This window comes from Hippocampus zosterae, chromosome 1 (genome assembly GCF_025434085.1).
Source record: "Hippocampus zosterae strain Florida chromosome 1, ASM2543408v3, whole genome shotgun sequence".
Classification (NCBI taxonomy): Eukaryota; Metazoa; Chordata; class Actinopteri; order Syngnathiformes; family Syngnathidae; genus Hippocampus; species Hippocampus zosterae.
In genome coordinates, this window is record NC_067451.1 from 13359715 (window position 1) to 13378893 (window position 19179).

A 19179-nucleotide genomic window follows, 5' to 3' on the forward strand; every position below is an offset into this window, starting at 1 on the left:
ACAACACGATGTAGCTCTAAGTCAATCACACATCTGTGGAATCAAAATGTCCACTAAGGAAGGAACGTTGATTGACAATCAATTTCTCTTGCTGTCATGCAAATGGAATAGACAACAGGTGGACATTACAGGCAATTAGCAAGACACCCCCCAATAAAGGAGTAGCTCGGTAGGTGGTGAGCACAGACCGCTTCTCAGTTCCTATGCTTTCTGGCTGACGTTAGTAAATTTCTTTAGCGGGTTGTACAGCCCTCCATGTGCTTGCCAGAGGTACCCTGACTGATATTAGGGATCAAGATGAGATCCTCAGACCCCATGTGAGATTATATGCTGGTGTGGTTGGCCCAGGGTTCCTCCATTTGCAAGATAATGCTAGACTCCATGCGGCTGGAGTGTGTCAGCAGTTCCTGCAAGACGAAGGCATTAATGCGATAGACTGGCCCGCCCAATCCCCCAGATCTGAATCCAATTGAGAACATCAGGGACCTCATGCCTCGCGCCATCCACCAATGCCACACTGCACCGCAGAGTGTCCGGGAGTTGGCGGATAATTTAGTCCAGGTCTGGGATGAGATCCTTCAGGAGACCAAACGCCAACTCATCAGGACCATACCCAGGTGTTGTAGGGAGGTCATATAGACACGTGGAGGCCACACACACACTACTGAGGGTTTTTTTAAGGACATTACATCATAGTTGGATCAGCCTGTAGTGTGTTTTTCTGACTTAAATTTGAGTGTGACTCCAAATACAGACCTCTGTGGTTTAATAAATTTGATTTCCATTGATAATTTTTGTGTGATTTTGTTGTCAGCACACTCAACTATGTAAAGAACAAAGCATTGAATCATTTTACCTACTGTGTGTATATATATATATTATATATATATATATATATATATACACATACATACACACACAGTATATATATATATATTAGAGCTGTTAGTTTAGCGCGTTTTTATTGGCATTAATTTAAATGAAATTTAACGGGATTAAATTTTTTCTCGCGAGATTAACGCGGCACACGTCACAAGCGGATGTTACGTTGCTCTATAAATACACGAGAACAAAACAACAAGCGCGCTGCAGAAGTCCACGCCCATGTCTGTCTTGCCAGCCACGGCAGCACGAGACACCGAAAACGGATACTTAAAAGAGTTTATGAATGGAAAATTTACTTTTAAAAAGTTGCCCGATTGCTCCACTGACAAGACCAAAGTTATCTGTTATTCTCTCTATCTGTATCATACAGGTATACGATGTATGCCACTGACACGATTGTTACTTGTTTGGAACTATTTTATGTGGAAGGTTGCAGTGTTCTGCGTCCATATAAATAGAGCGGGGGGAGCTTCTCTCTGTTTGTCTGACAGTGGTAGCGACCTAGCGAAAATAAAACGTCTCCAGTGTTGTCATCGAACCAAGTGTAGTCATTCGAAATGAGGTCTAGACAAAAACTGTAGAGAGACTTTTGCACAAGAAGGACCAACACAATCAACATAGCCTGACTGTGTTAGGGGGAGTGACCCCCCCCCCCTTTCAGAATGGTTTGCCCCAACAGCACGGGGGAAGTGCGTGCGCTTTTTTGTACGGCGGGCAGTTTTGAATACAGCGGCACATAATGAACACTGGTGTCCGGTGTCTCGTTAATCTTCAAACATACAGAAACAGACTGCTGTGTTCAAAGTAAACTTGAGAAAAACGAAGTATGCAACCATGGTTTAAATCTACTATAGGCTGAGTACTAGTTTACCTTAGGTGTGCACTTTTTAATGTTATATTGCTCTGTTTTGATTTTATTAAAAAAAACTGTTAAAGCAGCTGTTGTGTGACAAAATATTGTTTTCACTGTTGTTGATGGACAGTAATATTGTGTGAGAGATTATGTGTGAATAACTGCTCCAAGTGAAAAATGTTCATGTAAAATTGAACATCGAAATTGTTATTTCAGTAAATATTTGCATTTGGCACATAGAAAACTGATTCATGATTCCATGTTGATGAGAGCTTTAAAATGGGGGAAAAATAGGAAAAAAATGTAAAAGGAAATTCAGAAACGATAAAAAATGTGTCAGTAATCACGATTAATTTTTTAGTCCATTTGAGTTAATTATGACAGTTGCATTTTTAATTAAATATTTTAATCGTTTGACAGCTCTAATATATATATATATATATATATATATACATACAATAAATATTCTCTAGTACGGACTCGTGTTTGCGCTGTCCAATTTGTCCTGATAACAGAAATTCCTCATTTGGGAAATGAGCATGGTACATGTCCTTTATGAACCTGCAAGTATGTTGACAAAATGCACGTGTAACAACACAATCAATAAAATACAAAACTGTACTGTACAAAAACTGTTTATATAACAAAAACTGCTATACAGGTGTATCCAAAAAAAAATCACAACAGTAAAATACGTACAGTATTTTAATGATTTTTTTTCTGTCTTGGGGGAAAAAATATGTATTTTGGATTGTTTTGTTGGATGCATTCTTTGGTTTATGACAATGTTTGCCTGCGTGTCATACAGTTTTCTTGCTAGTTGCAAGTATCTGTCCAGTTGATCACCGATATCTGGTAATTCTTGGGCATACTGAAGGATTTTTGTTGACATTTGCATTGCGTCCTTGCTGGATGGTGGCTTGTCATCAGGAGTTGAATCGATGCCTTGTTGTTTAAAGTTTCGTAGATTTGCGTCTTTCCGACTCCAAGTGTCTGCTGGATCTTTTTAACTTTGTGTTCAGCCTCGCTCAAACGGATGTATTTTACTCGCTCCGCTCCAGTTGTTACAGTTCTTCTACGTTTCGATGCGATGATCTACACGACGTAAGTGAATAAAGTTAAAATCTTTCGCAATTACAGTAAAACGCACGCCAGTAAAAAGTCGCGTACAAATCTTCGTTTCGAATCTGATGAATGAAAACGGCTAAGCGAACACGTTTCTTCGGTCTTGTCGAGTGGGTGCTGCTTTTAAGCTAGTGCCGCGTTCTACAGAACGTAAGTGAATAAAGTTAAAATCATTCGCAATTACAGTAAAATGCAGGGCAATAAAAACTCACTTCCAGGTCGTCGTTTAGAATCTGATGATCGAAAAGCTCGACGTGAAAACTTGTTTCAGCGTTGTCTTTTCCGTCGCACCGGGTGGGCGTTGCGTGTATTTCAGCTCCCACGGCATTACACCTCCATCCGGGTTACGGGTAATGGAATTTCCGCTTATGCAACGTCCGGTAACATGTAATATCGTAGTCAAAATGTTAATGCATAGGTTTTTATTCCGGGTGAAGGATATTCCTTTCCATAGAATTACGGGGATGAGAATATTAATATATAGGTAAATCTGACTAAATCAGCTGTGTTTTGTTCGATCAACAATATATATAAAATTCCTCGTCTCACCCCCCCCCCCCTCGGGTGGTGTCCGTCCCTCATTCAGCTCGGGTCCTCTACCAGAGGCCAGGAAGCTTGAGTGTTCTGCGCAGTATCCTTGCTGTTCCCAGCACTGCACATTTCTGGACTGACATGTCCGATGTTGTTCCCGGGATCTGTTGCATATATATATATATATATATATATATATATATATATATATATATATATATATATAAACTCGAGAAATACCAAGGGCTCAGAGAAGAGCTGGAGAGAGCCTGGAAGGTAAAGGTGACAGTCATGCCTGTGGTGGTCGGAGCACTCGGGGCAGTGACCCCCAAACTAGATGAGTGGTTGCAACAGATCCCAGGAACAACATCGGACATCTCAGTCCAGAAATGTGCAGTGCTGGGAACAGCAAGGATACTGCGCAGAACCCTCAAGCTTCCTGGCCTCTGGTAGAGGACCCGACCTGAATGAGGGACGGACACCAACTGAGGAATTTTATATGTAAATATATATATACTGTATATATATGTATGTATATATGTGTGTGTGAGTGTGAGCGTGTTTCTGCAATTTTGCATGGAACTAGTTCTGTACAGACATTCACACAAGACTTAGAATGTATTTAGCATCCACTGAGGAACATTTATCCTCAGGAGCCTTGGTGTGAAATGTGTCCTTATGCGTGAAGCATTGGTGTCGTCCCTGTGCAGGTACAGTCCAGTTTGGGCTCATCCTTTGATTTCTTTCAGCCCTATTCAGACTTTAAGTCTTAGAAGACTTCCTATCTAGCTCCGATATCACGTCCATCATCATTGCTAATGGTGCCGTAGTGGTTTGTAAGAAAATAAGAGCAGGCTAAGTGTCCATGTACTGTATATTTATGAGGCACTTGTGTATTTCTGACTGGAACGGGAGCTGGAGCGATCTAGTCCTTTGCCGTGACAGGAGCCCTTCCAACCTGGGATGGAACCTTGTTCATCCAATGTAGATATTCCATAGCACCAGCAGCACAGGCAAGACTGCAAGAACAAAATGGTTATCTTTTTTTCATGCAGGAAAGATCTCATCCGCAGGGAGCCAATGAGTCGGCCCTACAGTACTTTTCCATGCAAGAACGCATGAATGGGCACACAGATGGCATGTGATCATTCCTCTTGTGTGTAAATGCTTTTAAATCCCGGTTAAAACCTTTTTTTTTTTCTTACAGCATCAACGATTAAGGTCTTTTAAATATTTTGAAAATATATAGAGTATATTTTTACAAAATCTTCTCCCCGCACTGTAGGTTTTTTTTAGTAAGCTTTTTATTTCTGTATTTTGATTTTAAATGCCTTTCACTCTTTGGTTTTTAAATCCAGTTAAATGTTCATTCATTCATCCATCTTCCGAACCGCTTGATCCTCACTAGAGTCGCGGGGGGTGCTGGAGCCTATCCCAGCTGTCTCCGGGCAGTAGGCGGGGGACACCCTGAATCGGTTGCCAGCCAATCACAGGGCACACAGAGATGAACAACCATCCACGCTCACACTCACACCTAGGGAGTTAAATGTTTTACTTTTAATTATATCAAGCGCATTGAGTTATCTTGTGAATTGAAATGCCTGAATAATAAAAATAAAAGCTGCCTTCCCATGCCTCTGGCAGGTTAAGAATTATTGCAACTATCTTGCACAATAGATTGAGAGAATGAATGTATAATTACTGCAAATAAGCCACATTGAAAAGTAAAGTTACTAAGGGTGGGCTTTAAATCAATATCTATATGTTTGGTGACAGACACTTGATCAGTAGCAATGGAAATTAGATTATGATTGTTCTATAGTAATAAATGAGGAAGAAAACTTCAATCCCAAATTGAAAGGCGTTCCTGGCTCCACTGTTAGTTAGATTTGTGCCACAATTACCGGTACAAGCACGTGACTGGAAATTTTGAGCACAAGTGCAGGTTTTGAGCACACACGAACCGTTCTTGTGAGCCTAGTCTGCCATGTGCTTGTCTGCCAGCCTGAAGAAGGTCCCAAACGGCCTCCGGGAGCCGAATTAAATTGTCTTTTAACATTGTTAAAAGAAATGAGCCGTTTTCTCAGTGTAATACTTATATACTGCAATACTACAATAACATTGTATCGCGCAAACTAATATGATTAAAAACCTCTGGATGGCGAGAGATACATGAGAAGTAAAGGAGTTCCTAGTCGATGACATGCTAGCTCCAATGTTAGCTGGCTTCCAAACCTTCGACTTTGTATCACATTGAAATCACAATCAGGTAAGAAAAAACAATACATTATGCGTTATGTCAGCAATAAATGTGCCAACAAGTTAAATTATACCTAAAACCAGACTCAGGACAGTGGAACAGTGAAAGGAATGTGCACCAAGGAATGTGCTCCAAGAGAGTATTAGTTTACCGGTAGATTTTTGTTGTTGTTGTTTTTTAGACATCACGCTTATATTGTATGAGCTGCGAATGAACCTTAATTTAACCGCATCAACACTAGTGCTTTGGGGTTACTTATATACATTATCTACAAATACACATGGCGAGACAGCATTGCACATCACCCCATGTACACAACAGCAGTATGTATGTGGGGTGTACGGTAAATTCCTTGAAAATGTGTTTTCGACCAGATATTTTGATTGGTATTTTTCCTCTGGATGATTGTGTTTGACTGTATTTTATCATTAATCCAGTTCATCTTTTTTCTCAATTAATCATTATCGATATTGACAGATATTACATATACTTAGACATTTTTTAAGCCATATCGCCCGGCCCTACTGATGGCACACACAAACATGCTTAATTGCAACATGGCATGTACTTGTGTGTGTGTGTGTGTGTGCGTGTGTGTATCTGGGCCATCTTTCAATCCATTTTCTACAGTGCTTATCCTGTTTCTGCAAAAGGAAGGCTACAGTCTGGAAGAATCCACTCTGGACTAGTAGTCAGTCAAGCAAAAGGGACATATTGAGACCGACAACTTTTACTCACATTCACAATGTCACTGAGCCGGAAATGAGCTCACACTGGCCCCAGAAGTCAGGAAAGTGAACCACCACCAGGGACTTGTTTGTGCGTTTTTACTTTCATGACTTAATTGTGAATGTAATTATTTATTTCAAAACATGTGTTTGCCCGAGATCCTTTCTGTTGAAGTGTATCGAACGTGATAGCTGTTTTTCTTGTAATTTTATCTTGGGAATTTTACCTGAAAGCAGTTTTTGAACTTCCGACTGACAAAGTAGAGGGCAATGGGGTTAATGCAGGAGTTCAGGGAAGCCAAGTTGATGCCGATGTAATCCATCACTAAGAGGAAGCTGAAAGAGGGTGGTGACAGGCGTTCACAGTAAATTCAACAGGAAGTCACAAGTCACAGAACAATGTGTTCTCATGACGTGTGCAGTTTATTTGCTGATGTTTCCGCCTACCTGAGGAGTTCACAGCGGTTGGGGTCATTTTGGTTGTAGACTGTTTTCTTCAGAATACGGCTGAGATGAAGTGGCAGCCAGCACAGAGCAAAAATCAACACAAGGCAGAACACTGTCTTGGCCACTTCCCTCCTCTACACAAAGACAAAATGATGCTCAAGTTGGGGGTTGTTAGCTTGACCACACCCACGAGAGGTTGAAATCTTTCAGCATAACTGATAGGGCTGTGGTTCATTTCAGTTTGCAATGCATCATTTAAAAAAAAAACATTAATTCATCGAAACTAAAGTTAACAAGAATGGTACACCACAACAAAAAATTGCAACGTCTCAACAACATCATGTGCCCTTCAACATCAATTGCAGCTTGACAATAACGTCTTATGCTGTCCACAAGTCGATTTATTGTTTGCTGAGGCATGGCCTTCCACTCTTCTTGAAGGTCATTGAGGTTCTGGGCTGCGGGGCTGACATAGTGAGCTATGGCCAATAGCTGCGATATTGAGTTGTCGGTCTCAATATGCGAATTTTGAACCCATGCGGATGGCTTTGGGCCTCAAGGGGGAAGTGCCAATGTGTCAGCGCCTTGTGAATTCCGTTTTACATGACATGCCATACTTGTTTGTTTACTTGGATGACATGCATCTAGTCAGAACCTCTCTCACTACAGCGCGGGCTGTTGCTCTATCATAGAGGTGACCCCGCCTTGGGCTGCTGCCTAGCTCACAGAGCACCTGACCCCTTTGGCCCCTCCCACAGGTGGTTAGCCCATGGGAAGGAGCACCCACGGTGTGCTTACGAACTGAGCCTAGTACTCCTTGGAGATAATTAATTAAACTATTAAGGAACCCATGTACTCTGGGTTCAAGCATGCCATTATTTTATAATCCGTTATTTCAATGTAGTGAGCAATTCATATTCAATATTGTAACGCATCAAAGAATTTCGTCCACCCTGAACAACCACAGTGCGCCATAATTCTTGCAGTCATACCTGTTTCATGTGGTCATTGAGTGCAATTCGCATGCCTTTCTTTTGACTCAGCATCTCACAGGACATGAGGGTGTAAAAGATTCCTGTGCAGGCAAGTGGTAGGCAGAAGTAGAAGCCAAACAGCCACCAGTCTTTTGCATCTTGGTAGAACTGGACAGATGCAAACACACTCAGAGATGTTCAAACTATTTAGCATGAGCAACTTAAGTTCCTGAATTTTGGAACAGGGCTCCAGACTTTCTCATCTTTTTTTTTTTTTTTTACTAGGAGCACGACAGTACATACAGTTGTGCTCATGACTTCACATACCCCAGGGCAGGAGTGTCCAACTCCGGTCCTCGAGAGCCCCATATCTGACTATTGTCTGATTTCTCCACCCGCCAACACCCCTGGTTCAAATGATCAGATCTTCAGCAAGCTCTGTAGAAGCATATGATAATGATCCTCCATCCATCCATCCATCATCTACCGCTTATCCGGGGCCGGGTCGCGGGGGCAACAGCTTTAGCAGGGAAGCCCAGACTTCCCTCTCCCTAGCTACTTCTTCCAGCTCTCCCCGGGGGATCCCGAGTCGTTCCCAGGCCAGCTGGGTGACATAGTCTCTACAGCGTGTCCTGGGTCTTCCTCTGGGTCTCCTCCTGGTGGGACATGACCGGAACACCTCACCGGGGAGGCGCTCAGGAGGCATCCGAATCAGATGCCCAAGCCACCTCATCTGGCTCCTCTCGATGTGGAGGAGAAGCGGCTCGACTCTGAGCCCCTCCCGGATGACTGAGCTTCTCACCTTATCTCTAAGGGAGAGCCCGGACACCCTGCGGAGAAAACTCATTTCAGCCGCTTGTATCCGGGATCTCGTTCTTTCGGTCACGACCCATAGCTCGTGACCATAGGTGAGGGTTGGGACGTAGATCGACCGGTAAATTGAGAGCTTCGCCTTTTGGCTCAGCTCCTTCTTCACCACGACAGACCGATACAACGTCCGCATCACAGCAGACGCTGCACCGATCCGCCTGTCGATCTCCCGCTCCCTCCTACCCCCACTCGTGAACAAGACCCCAAGATACTTGAACTCCTCCACTTGGGGTAAGATCTCCTCCCCGACCCGGAGGGGGCACTCCACCCTTTTCCGACTGAGGACCATGGTTTCAGATTTGGAGGTGCTGATTTTCATCCCAACCGCTTCACACTCGGCTGCGAAACGCTCCAGTGAGAGTTGGAGAGCCCCGTTTGAAGGAGCCAACAGCACCACATCATCTGCAAAAAGCAGGGATGCAATACTGAGGCCCCCAAAACGGACCCCCTCAACGCTTCGGCTGCGCCTAGAAATTCTGTCCATAAAGGTTATGAACAGAATCGGCGACAAAGGGCAGCCTTGGCGGAGTCCTACCTCCACTGGAAACGATTCCGACTTACTACCGGCAATGCGAACCAAACTCTGACATCGGTGGTATAGTGACCGAACAGCCCGTATTAGGGGGTTCGGTACCCCATACCCACGAAGCACCCCCCACAGAACTCCCCGAGGGACACGGTCAAACGCCTTCTCCAAGTCCACAAAACACATGTAGACTGGTTGGGCGAATTCCCACATACCCTCAAGGACCCTGCTAAGGGTGTAGAGCTGGTCCACTGTTCCACGGCCGGGACGAAAACCACACTGCTCCTCCTCAATCTGAGGCTCGACTTCCTGACGGACCCTCCTCTCCAGCACCCCTGAATAGACCTTACCAGGGAGGCTGAGGAGTGTGATCCCTCTGTAGTTGGAACACAACCTCCGGTCCCCCTTTTTAAAAAGAGGGACTACCACCCCGGTCTGCCAATCCAGAGGCACTCTCCCTGTTGTCCACGCGATGTTGCAGAGGCGTGTCAACCAGGACAGCCCCACAACATCCAGAGCCTTGAGGAACTCCGGGCGGATCTCATCCACCCCTGGGGCCTTGCCACCGAGGAGCTTTTTAACCACATCGGTGACTTCAACCACAGAGATAGGAGAGCCCACCTCAGAGTCCCCGGGCTCTGCTTCCTCCAAGGAAGGCGTGTTGGTGGAGTTGAGGAGGTCTTCGAAGTACTCTGCCCACCGGTTCACAACGTCCCGAGTCGAAGTTAGCAGCGCCCCATCCCCACTGTACACAGTGTTAGTGGTGCACTGCTTCCCCCTCCTGAGACGTCGGATGGTGGACCAGAATTTCCTCGAAGCCGTCCGGAAGTCGGCTTCCATGGCCTCACCGAACTCTTCCCACGCTCGGGTTTTTGCCTCGGCGACCACCGAAGCCGCGGTCCGCTTGGCCAGTCGATACCCGTCAGCTGCCTCTGGGGTCCCACAGGCCATAAAGGCTCGATAGGACTCCTTCTTCAGCTTGACGGCATCCCTTACTGCTGGTGTCCACCAGCGAGTACGGGGATTGCCGCCACGACAGGCACCAACCACCTTACGGCCACAACTCAGATTGGCCGCCTCAACAATAGAGGCACGGAACATGGTCCACTCGGGCTCAATGTCCCCCGCCTCCCCCGGAACATGGGAAAAGCTCTGTCGGAGGTGGGAGTTGAAACTCCTTCTGACAGGGGATTCCGCCAGACGCTCCCAACAAACCCTCACTATACGTTTGGGTCTGCCAGGACGGACCGGCATCTTCCCCCACCATCGGAGCCTACTCACCACCAGGTGGTGATCAGTTGACAGCTCCGCCCCTCTCTTCACACGAGTGTCCAGAACATGCGGCCACAAATCCGATGATACAACTACAAAGTCGATCATCGAACTGCGGCCTAGGGTGTCCTGGTGCCAAGTGCACATATGGACACCCTTATGTTTGAATAAGGTGTTCGTTATGGACAATCCGTGACGAGCACAGAAGTCCAATAACAAAACACCACTCGGGTTTTGATCGGGGGGGCCGTTCCTCCCAATCACGCCCCTCCAGGTATCACTGTCATTGCCCACGTGAGCATTGAAGTCCCCCAGCAGAACAATGGAGTCCCCAGCAGGAGTACTCTCCAGCACACCCTCCAAGGACTCCAAAAAGGGTGGGTATGCTGAGCTGCTGTTTGGTGCATATGCACAAACAACAGTCAGGACCCGTCCACCCACCCGAAGGCGGAGGGAGGCAACCCTCTCGTCTACCGGTGTGAACCCCAATGTACAGGCACTGAGCCGGGGGGCAATGAGTATGCCCACACCTGCTCTGCGCCTCTCACCGTGAGCAACTCCAGAGTGGAAGAGAGTCCAACCCCTCTCGAGAGAACTGGTACCAGAACCCAGGCTGTGTGTGGAGGCAAGTCCGACTATATCCAGTCGGAAATTCTCTGCCTCACATACCAGCTCGGGCTCCTTCCCTGCCAGAGAGGTGACATTCCATGTCCCAAGAGCTAGCTTCTGCAGCCGAGGATCGGACCGCCAGGGTCCCCGCCTTTGGCTGCCGCCCAGCTCACATTGCACCCGACCCCTTTGGCCCCTCTCATGGGTGGTGAGCCCATGGGAAGGGGGACCCACGTTGCCTCTTCGGGCTGTGCCCGGCCGGGCCCCATGGGTGTAAGCCCGGCCACCAGGCGCCTGCCAACGAGCCCCACCTCCAGGCCTGGCTCCAGAGGGGGGCCCCGGTGACCCACGTCCGGGCAAGGGAAACTGAGATCCATTAATTTTACTCATCATAAGGGGTCTTTTGAGCCGTGCTTTGTCTGGCCCCTCACCTAGAACCTGTTTGCCATGGGTGACCCTGCCAGGGGCATAAAGCCCCAGACAACTTAGCTTCTAGGATCATTGGGACACACAAACCCCTCCACCACGGTAAGGTGACGACTCACGGAGGGGTGATAATGATCCTGATCATTTGAATTAGGTGTGTCAGAGGAGGGAGATATCCAAAACTTGCTGGATAGGGGCCCTCAAGTACCGGATTTGGACACCCCTACCCAAAGGTATGTGAACTTATGAGCACAACTGTATGTATAATACAGTAAAATAATGACTGCACTTTATTTAACATGAACCCTTGATATTAATTCTAGACAATGTACATTTTTTGCAAATAGAGAGATTTGTTGTAAATAATATAGTGGTCACCAACTCCGGTCCTCGAGGGCCCTTATCCTGCTCTCTTTAGATGTTTCCCTCCTCCAACACACCTTATTGAAATGCTCAGAATTGTTCTCGGGCTTCTACAGAGCTGACTGATGAGCTGATCAATTAGGTATGTTGGAGGAGGGACATATCGAAAGCATGCAGGGGAGGCCCCTCGAGAGCTGGAATTGGTAACCCCCTGATTCTATATTATTGCCTACCTTTATAAAGTTGGAGCTCTGCTCTGGATGCAGCAGACACACGCGCAGCTTGTTGCCTCTGTACGGCATCTCCAGCATGTCAAACGCCAGCACCTCGGGGACTGCTAGTAGCAAAGCAATCACCCAAATGAGTGTCACCTCCACTGCTTTCCACACAGGGATGCCCATCCCCTTCACTCTGCTCCATGATGTCACTGCGTGGTAGCTGCACATGCAATGCACACAGGGTAGATTTAGCCAATTTGACCACTGCAGATCTGCACAGCTGTTTGTGGATTACGAGCATACACACCGGTCCACACTTAGAGCACACAGGCTGAGAACAGTGATACCCACTGAAGCTTTTTGAATGAATGGGATCATCTTGCAGACATATACTCCAAATGGCCAGTCCTCTGCTATGAGCTGGAGACAATAATAAAGACAGAGAAATTTGTCGTTAGGACACTGTATTTTGCTTCGGTTTCCAATTGTATTCCTGTGTTTTTTTCTTATATGATTGTCAAAGCCAAAACTAACACTGGAGTGTGTCTCCTTTCAGATAAACTATTTCTCCCAGGGGCTGATCAAATCAGTTCAGCATCAGGGCAATGTCTCAAGTTATTGTGTTTTGAGAAGAGAGAGAGAAAAAAATCGAATTTTAAACCCCAGTGGTCTTTTTAACACATGCTGACAATTTATAATTAAAACATCATTTTACATTTCAGTTTTAAAGACTAAGTTGCGCTTCTCAGAAACAACTGAAATGCATTTAAGATTCAAATTTGCTTTGATGACAAGGTCAAAAGTATTCACCAAGAGTTTGGGAAATTAGCATACCTGACCATGTTTTCCCTTGCATTCAAGCCAAATGTACAACAATGCGTATGATATGATATGTGAAAATAGTGTATATGTACACATTGGGATGAATAAACTTATTACTGTGGGTAGACACACCACCTTGGGGCAGTGGGAAGATTATCATCCCGCCAAGACAACTTGGTTCTCGTCATGACCCATGACAAAGTTCAGGGGAAATCCAAACATATGCAGTTGAGTTATCACAATGTAATTTGCAACAACAGAGGCCAAAACTCCTGACCATGCTCTGCCCACTAGCAATGAGGAAAATTTTGTAATTTAACAGTCCATAACCGGTGATGATCTTTATCACATATAGACTTTGGCTAAGATCTAACAGAGTGAAGTTTTTACAGTTTTGAGTTTTAAAAAATGTTGTCTCTTCCTATATCATATGGTGTGATTTAAAAAAAAAAATAAAGCACGTCTTGTATTTAAATATAGTGTATGCAATTTTTTTTGTTTTGTGTTTAGCTTGACAGGAAACTCTACCAAGGGTGCTATTAAACAGCGAAAGCACATTCACGCTACCTTGCTACGCAAACAACATGGTGCATTCAGGTTACTTTCACAACCTCAGGAACTTGCAAACGCACGAGGCCGTTCGGCACAACAACCCCCCGTCCCCCTCCCGCCCCCGCATCCATCCCCTCGATTAGAAAATTTTAAAGATCACGAGAAACCGAAGTCAAAATGTCGATTACATTTCGATTAATTGACTAGCCCGACTGCGATTTACTGTTGTGCCTTGCTTGAGAGCACCTCAAAGTGTAAAGGATCTGTGTAATGGGACAGGTTGCATTCCTCAACCCGCAGCAGGGCAACATAAACACAACCCCAGAAAGCAATCGAAATGAATGCACTTTCGTTACCTTATAGACATTGATGGGGATGGCGATTATGATATAAAGTAGGTCCCCAAGTGCCAGGCTGCCAATCAGGACGTTGGGTCCATTCCTCATACACTTGTTCTTGTATATAATTCTTAGCAGCGTGGAGTTCCCAACGATCCCGACCACAAAGATCAGGCAAGACACAATGGTGTTCACATACTTGAAGGCGTGCTTAATCTCTGTGGGTTTTAAGCACATTGGGGGGAAGGAACCCCTCGGTCGGGCCGGCTGTGGGGGTTGGAGTGAGACGGACGCATTATTCTTGAAGACTTCAGAAGTGTCAGGCACAGTCGCGGAATCCCGGATGAACCGAGAGGCCTCAACATCCACAGCCATCAGGAAGCACAGTAAAGCGAAGGCCTTCATTGTGAAGCGAGGGAGGGTTTTTTTGCACAGGGGGGCACTTCCTCAGTCAAAGGCAGTCTCAACGTACACAATCTCACATCGATGCTTTTGGTCTGGAGCTCTTTCCCAAGATATTTGTGTCCTGAGGAGAACATAGACAAATCATCAGGCAGGACAAGCCGAAAAACAGCGATGTGTTTAGAGGTGAGCTTTCAAACAGCCTTGCAAGATTATTGCATTAATAGGATGAATGTTTCACAGCACCCTGAATTTATTAGCCATTTAAAATGTAAAAGTAGCTAAGTATTGTGTCTCATACTTAAACATTATCAAGAAGACCAAAACATTTTTTTTAGGTATCCATCTTGTTCAGGCTCACGAAAAGCGGTCCATCCCAAATGACTGCAATATTTATAGAACAACCATGACAGAGTGAAGATGAATAGAAGGCGCCGCCTTGGGGGACCCTCACATCCACGGCGCTTAAGTAAGGCCCCAAATTCATAAAGTGAAGCGCATCTATATGCATGTGAAGAGGTCAAAACAATAAAGAAGATGATATTTTACAGAGTGATGGGTGGAATCCACCCCAGACTGCTGAGCAATCACTCACATGTAAGGTAATTGGGAAGTGTTCATTACTTCAGCATTCATCCCATGCCAACTAAAGTATGTAAACCACTACACTACAGAATTTCTATTATCCTACTACTTCAGTCCCTGTAACAATTTAAAGTAACATTTTCTTACACTGTAGATACATTTTGCAAGGTTTTGTAGTCAAAACCTTTTGTCATTACATTTATGACTTTATGAACACGTATCAGGCAGAAAGAAAATCTTCACGAACCCCAAAAATCTTTCTTAATGTAATGAAGAGAACGGAGACTGTTGCCGCGAGCTAAATTCATAACAGTACCAATTTTTGAGTTGAATGTGAAACATGTCTTCAGTCAGCGCACGTGTCAGTCATGCGTAACTTTTAAAAGGCTTTGCCAGTGGGATCTCTCAGGACAATAAAAAAATCTGTTTACAATCACATAAACAAAGCATGCACAATCTCTTAAACTCAAAGCATTTGTGTAGAAACAGTCTTGAATTAAAATGTTCGTGGACTCGTACAGTCAATCACTAAACTGATTTTAATACCGTTTTTTTTATAGTCTGGTTGTTGAATGTAGCAGCATCTTCATACACATGCGCAGCCTACAAATCACAGCTCGCATTGATGGATGGGCAAACACAGAGGCTCGTATATGCACAGACAAAGACAAAATCATATGGATGAACTCACAGGCATGAGATAAGTACTGGGAACAAAATGTGGCCTAGGAATACTGTATATATCAACGGGGGTGGGGCACGTACCAAATCATAATATCATCAACATGGGGGGCGGCTGTGGTGGATGTCATGCACTGACACGTATTGCAGTGGTCACAGGAGGTGGAGCGTTCCTGAAATGGACTGGCCGTTGAAGAATCTCCCGATATTCCCAATGGCTACCACGCTCCTTCACACAGATTACAACCACCCCCCCCTAAAAATGTGCAAATTTACACCCATTACTCTCTTCATCGGATTTGTGGTGCCTCATTTTATTGAAGAGGCATGCCCATTAAGCCCTGAGCAACAAAGAAAGAACGATGTGGTATGATGTGAGGTTTGATTGGAAAGAACTTCTTAAACCAACAGATTGTTCATCTAAAACCCTCTATTTCCTGTGATGGCTCCAAAAATTAAAGAGAGAAGGTCTGTAAAATAGCAATGAGGTAGAGTCCCATGAAATTATGGGGTGCTCATGTATACATGCAAGTGATGGACAGAAATGAATAGGAATGGCAATTTGAGGGGCAATGCTAATGTAGCAACAACTACAACTAGATAGATAGATAGATAGATAGATAGATAGATAGATAGATAGATAGATAGATAGATAGATAGATAGATAGATAGATAGATAGATAGATAGATAGATAGATAGATAGATAGATAGATAGATAGATAGATAGATAGATAGATAGATAGATAGATAGATCATCATAAAAGTACAGTAGGTCATTATGGAAAAGTTGAAAACAGATTTTTGGCCCGTCTGGTTAACCTTTTATGAATTGCATTTTCTTGCCAGAGCACCCACCTCAATATAAACAATGAATCGGTATCAAGCCTGACAAGAGGTGGTGTTATGAATTCGTCCAACTTCTCTTGTTAAATATTATAATGATCAGTTATTTCGTCAAAGTCAGCTTAAGAACTTACCGGATAACCAATATAAAGCAATTTGCAGTCAGGGTTTAAGTTTCCTCATCAACATTGCACCAGATTTTCCAGTCAGTGTTTGCCGAATAAAACTTGCCAAGGTCTTGCGCGTCGTGTCTGAGACGTTCTCGTGGTGTTTGGCTCTTCCCCACTCGTCCTTGTGTGAGCTCCTCTGTCGCAGAGAAGCACAATGCGCGGCTTTATATGCACTAATCACACAGACAATCACGTGACAGCGTAGTGATCCGAAGTGCGCCTCTACTCAGCTTCATGTACCACTTTTATTTATTTTTTTTTCTACATCACTTGAACACGTAGAAAAGGCGATTCCGGACATTTAGTTTTATTTCTGCTCTCCGTACATTCGCTTATATAGCCACACAAGGGACACCTGTCGTTCACAATATGAGCTGTGTCCCAACAATCAGAAATTATGTCATTTTCTGAAGTGAGGATTAGCTTCGATTGTAAAGTATTACTTTGAAATTGGGATTTAAAATTTGCGTATTTTGTGGTTGTAGAGACGTGTCGCGAAGCATCACTTCTCTCTTGCTGCTCCTAGTATTAAATTATTCTCCTGTCGTACCCCAAATATGAAATAGCTCTTAGTATGATGGAGTAAAATACACTAAAACATACAAACAAAAATACAACAGCACAAATGATTAATTTTGGAAATTCTAGATTTTTATACAGCTCTTTTTTATGGACTCTCAGGAAAGAATGCTGTGGCTGTGACTGTGCATGTTCATAATCTTCGCTAAAATTGTATTCCTTCCTTGTGTATGGCTTGTATTAGGAAGTTATTTATTTTTTTTGCGTATAGTTATGGTGAGCCCGTCACGATGGGAGATGAAAGAAGAGTTATGTGTGTTCTCTTTGGAAAAATGTCATGGGAGCAGCTCAGCCTCTTGGGCTCTTGCCTGAATGGTTATCAATTCAAACAAAGCCTCTTGCAGTGCAATCTTGAAATGACCGTGCTTGTCGGACTTGGTAAATGAGGGGTTTGTTGTTGTCGTTTTTGCCATAGTAAGTTTGGAGATCAAACAGACAGTCATGAGCAACATTTGATTCAGGAAATCGCAATTGAAAAAAGACAACTAAAGAACCCATTCTTCTCAAAAAATCTTGCCCTGGCCATAGATTGTGTACAGACTGTTTATTTTATGTGAATATCATTGATCACAAAAAGACAGCAAAAAATGAATTGTGTTAATTTCTCACCACTTGAGGTCACACAAAAAAATACGTTCTCGAAAACATCCACATCAAACATCCCACACATTGGTCATGACACAGCCTCCTAATCAGTAGCGACTACGAATATTGCAACACCACATAAAAGCCTCATTTGTGCACTCTTTTTAATGAACCATTTTAGGAGGCGACCTTTCTTCGTCAATTATTTTTGTCGTTAGCACAGACGTGTGCTTTAATATCTAAATGCAATTTTTTAAAAATCCTCTGGTTGCATTGGGGTGCCCCACTTCATCCATGTGACCCATGCAGAAGGATCGCATTGGAGAGTTGCTGTGTAGTTAAATTGTACAATACAATACAATACATGCTGATTTATATAGTGCTTTCACAACAGCGGCAGCTGTAACAAAGCGCTTAACAAAACAGTTAACATAAAGTAAAATAATAAACACAACACATAACACAAAACACGGTCAGTCGTGCAGTCCTAACCACTTTTCCGTCACACGCTTTGTGTTTGAAGCAGTTTGAAAATTGTGAGTCATTACTCTTCGCAACAGTGTTCAGCATTCTCCCGCACAGGAAACTTGCTTGCCCTAAACTTGACTGTGTGCACGACAGATGCCGTTCAAACAAACACTTGGTTTTTCACCAAAATAGCAACTGATGGGAAATAAAACCCCAAACAGGAGGAAATAAGCACAAAGACATGGATAACAGATCATGTATTTATAGCTGATCAGCACAAGACAAGGGTGCAATTTCTTGAGACACAACAAAGAATAGGGAATGGGTAAAAAAATTGGATTAGATGCTTCTTTCAACACGAGACATGTCTGTGGTCGAGAAATAGTAGCATTGCTGGGATCTTGTTGGAAAATACGCTGCTTGTTCACTCATATATCTTGTTTCTTGACTAGTTTACTCCCTTTGAAAACTGAGTATGAGTCACTCATTGGATGACAAAAAATGTTCTGAAAGAACCTTGTCTACCTCATTAAAGGTCTTTTTGGGTTCAGGGGTCACTCCTTAAGACGTTCTATAACTCGGTGGTGGCCTCGGCCATCCATTATGGCATTGTGTGCTGGTCAGGCAGCATCTCAGCCCGGGACAGAAAGAGACTGGAGCGACTGGTCAGGAAGGCCAGTTCTGTCCTGGGTTGCTCCCTTGACACTCTGGAGGAGGTGGGCAACAGAAGGATGCTAACTAAGCTAAAAGCTATGATGGCCAGTCCCTCCCACCCCCTCCAGCCCGCCCTGACAGCACTTGGTAGCTCCTTCAGCCAGAGACTGTTACACCCGCGCTGCAAGAAGGAAAGATACCGACGTTCGTTCCTACCGACTGCTGTCAGGCTGATGAATAAAAAATAACAATCATGATAATAATAATAATTAAATGATGTGAAGGAAAATTGTAAATAGTACTGCGATTTATCCATTTTGTGTTCATATTGCATTTAATTGAAAGATGTTTGTTGTTTTTTTTTTCTTTTTCTTCTTTCTTCTTTCTACATACATTCTTGCTGCTGGAGGCT

At 44.1% G+C, this 19179-nt stretch overlaps 1 protein-coding gene across 1 annotated transcript; it reads right to left on the bottom strand.

Annotated features, from left to right (window-relative positions):
• Window positions 1–3935: 3935 nt before the first annotated feature.
• LOC127595940 (endothelin receptor type B-like) lies at window positions 3936–16638 on the bottom strand. Its single transcript, XM_052057989.1, has 8 exons — window positions 16446–16638; window positions 13818–14325; window positions 12395–12507; window positions 12103–12307; window positions 7822–7971; window positions 6830–6963; window positions 6610–6718; window positions 3936–4413 (listed from the first exon to the last, which is right to left on the bottom strand). The coding sequence occupies exons 2-8, from the start codon at window positions 14202–14204 to the stop codon at window positions 4273–4275; spliced, it is 1239 nt and encodes a 412-aa protein (XP_051913949.1). The 5' UTR covers window positions 14205–14325; window positions 16446–16638; the 3' UTR covers window positions 3936–4272.
• Window positions 16639–19179: the final 2541 nt, after the last annotated feature.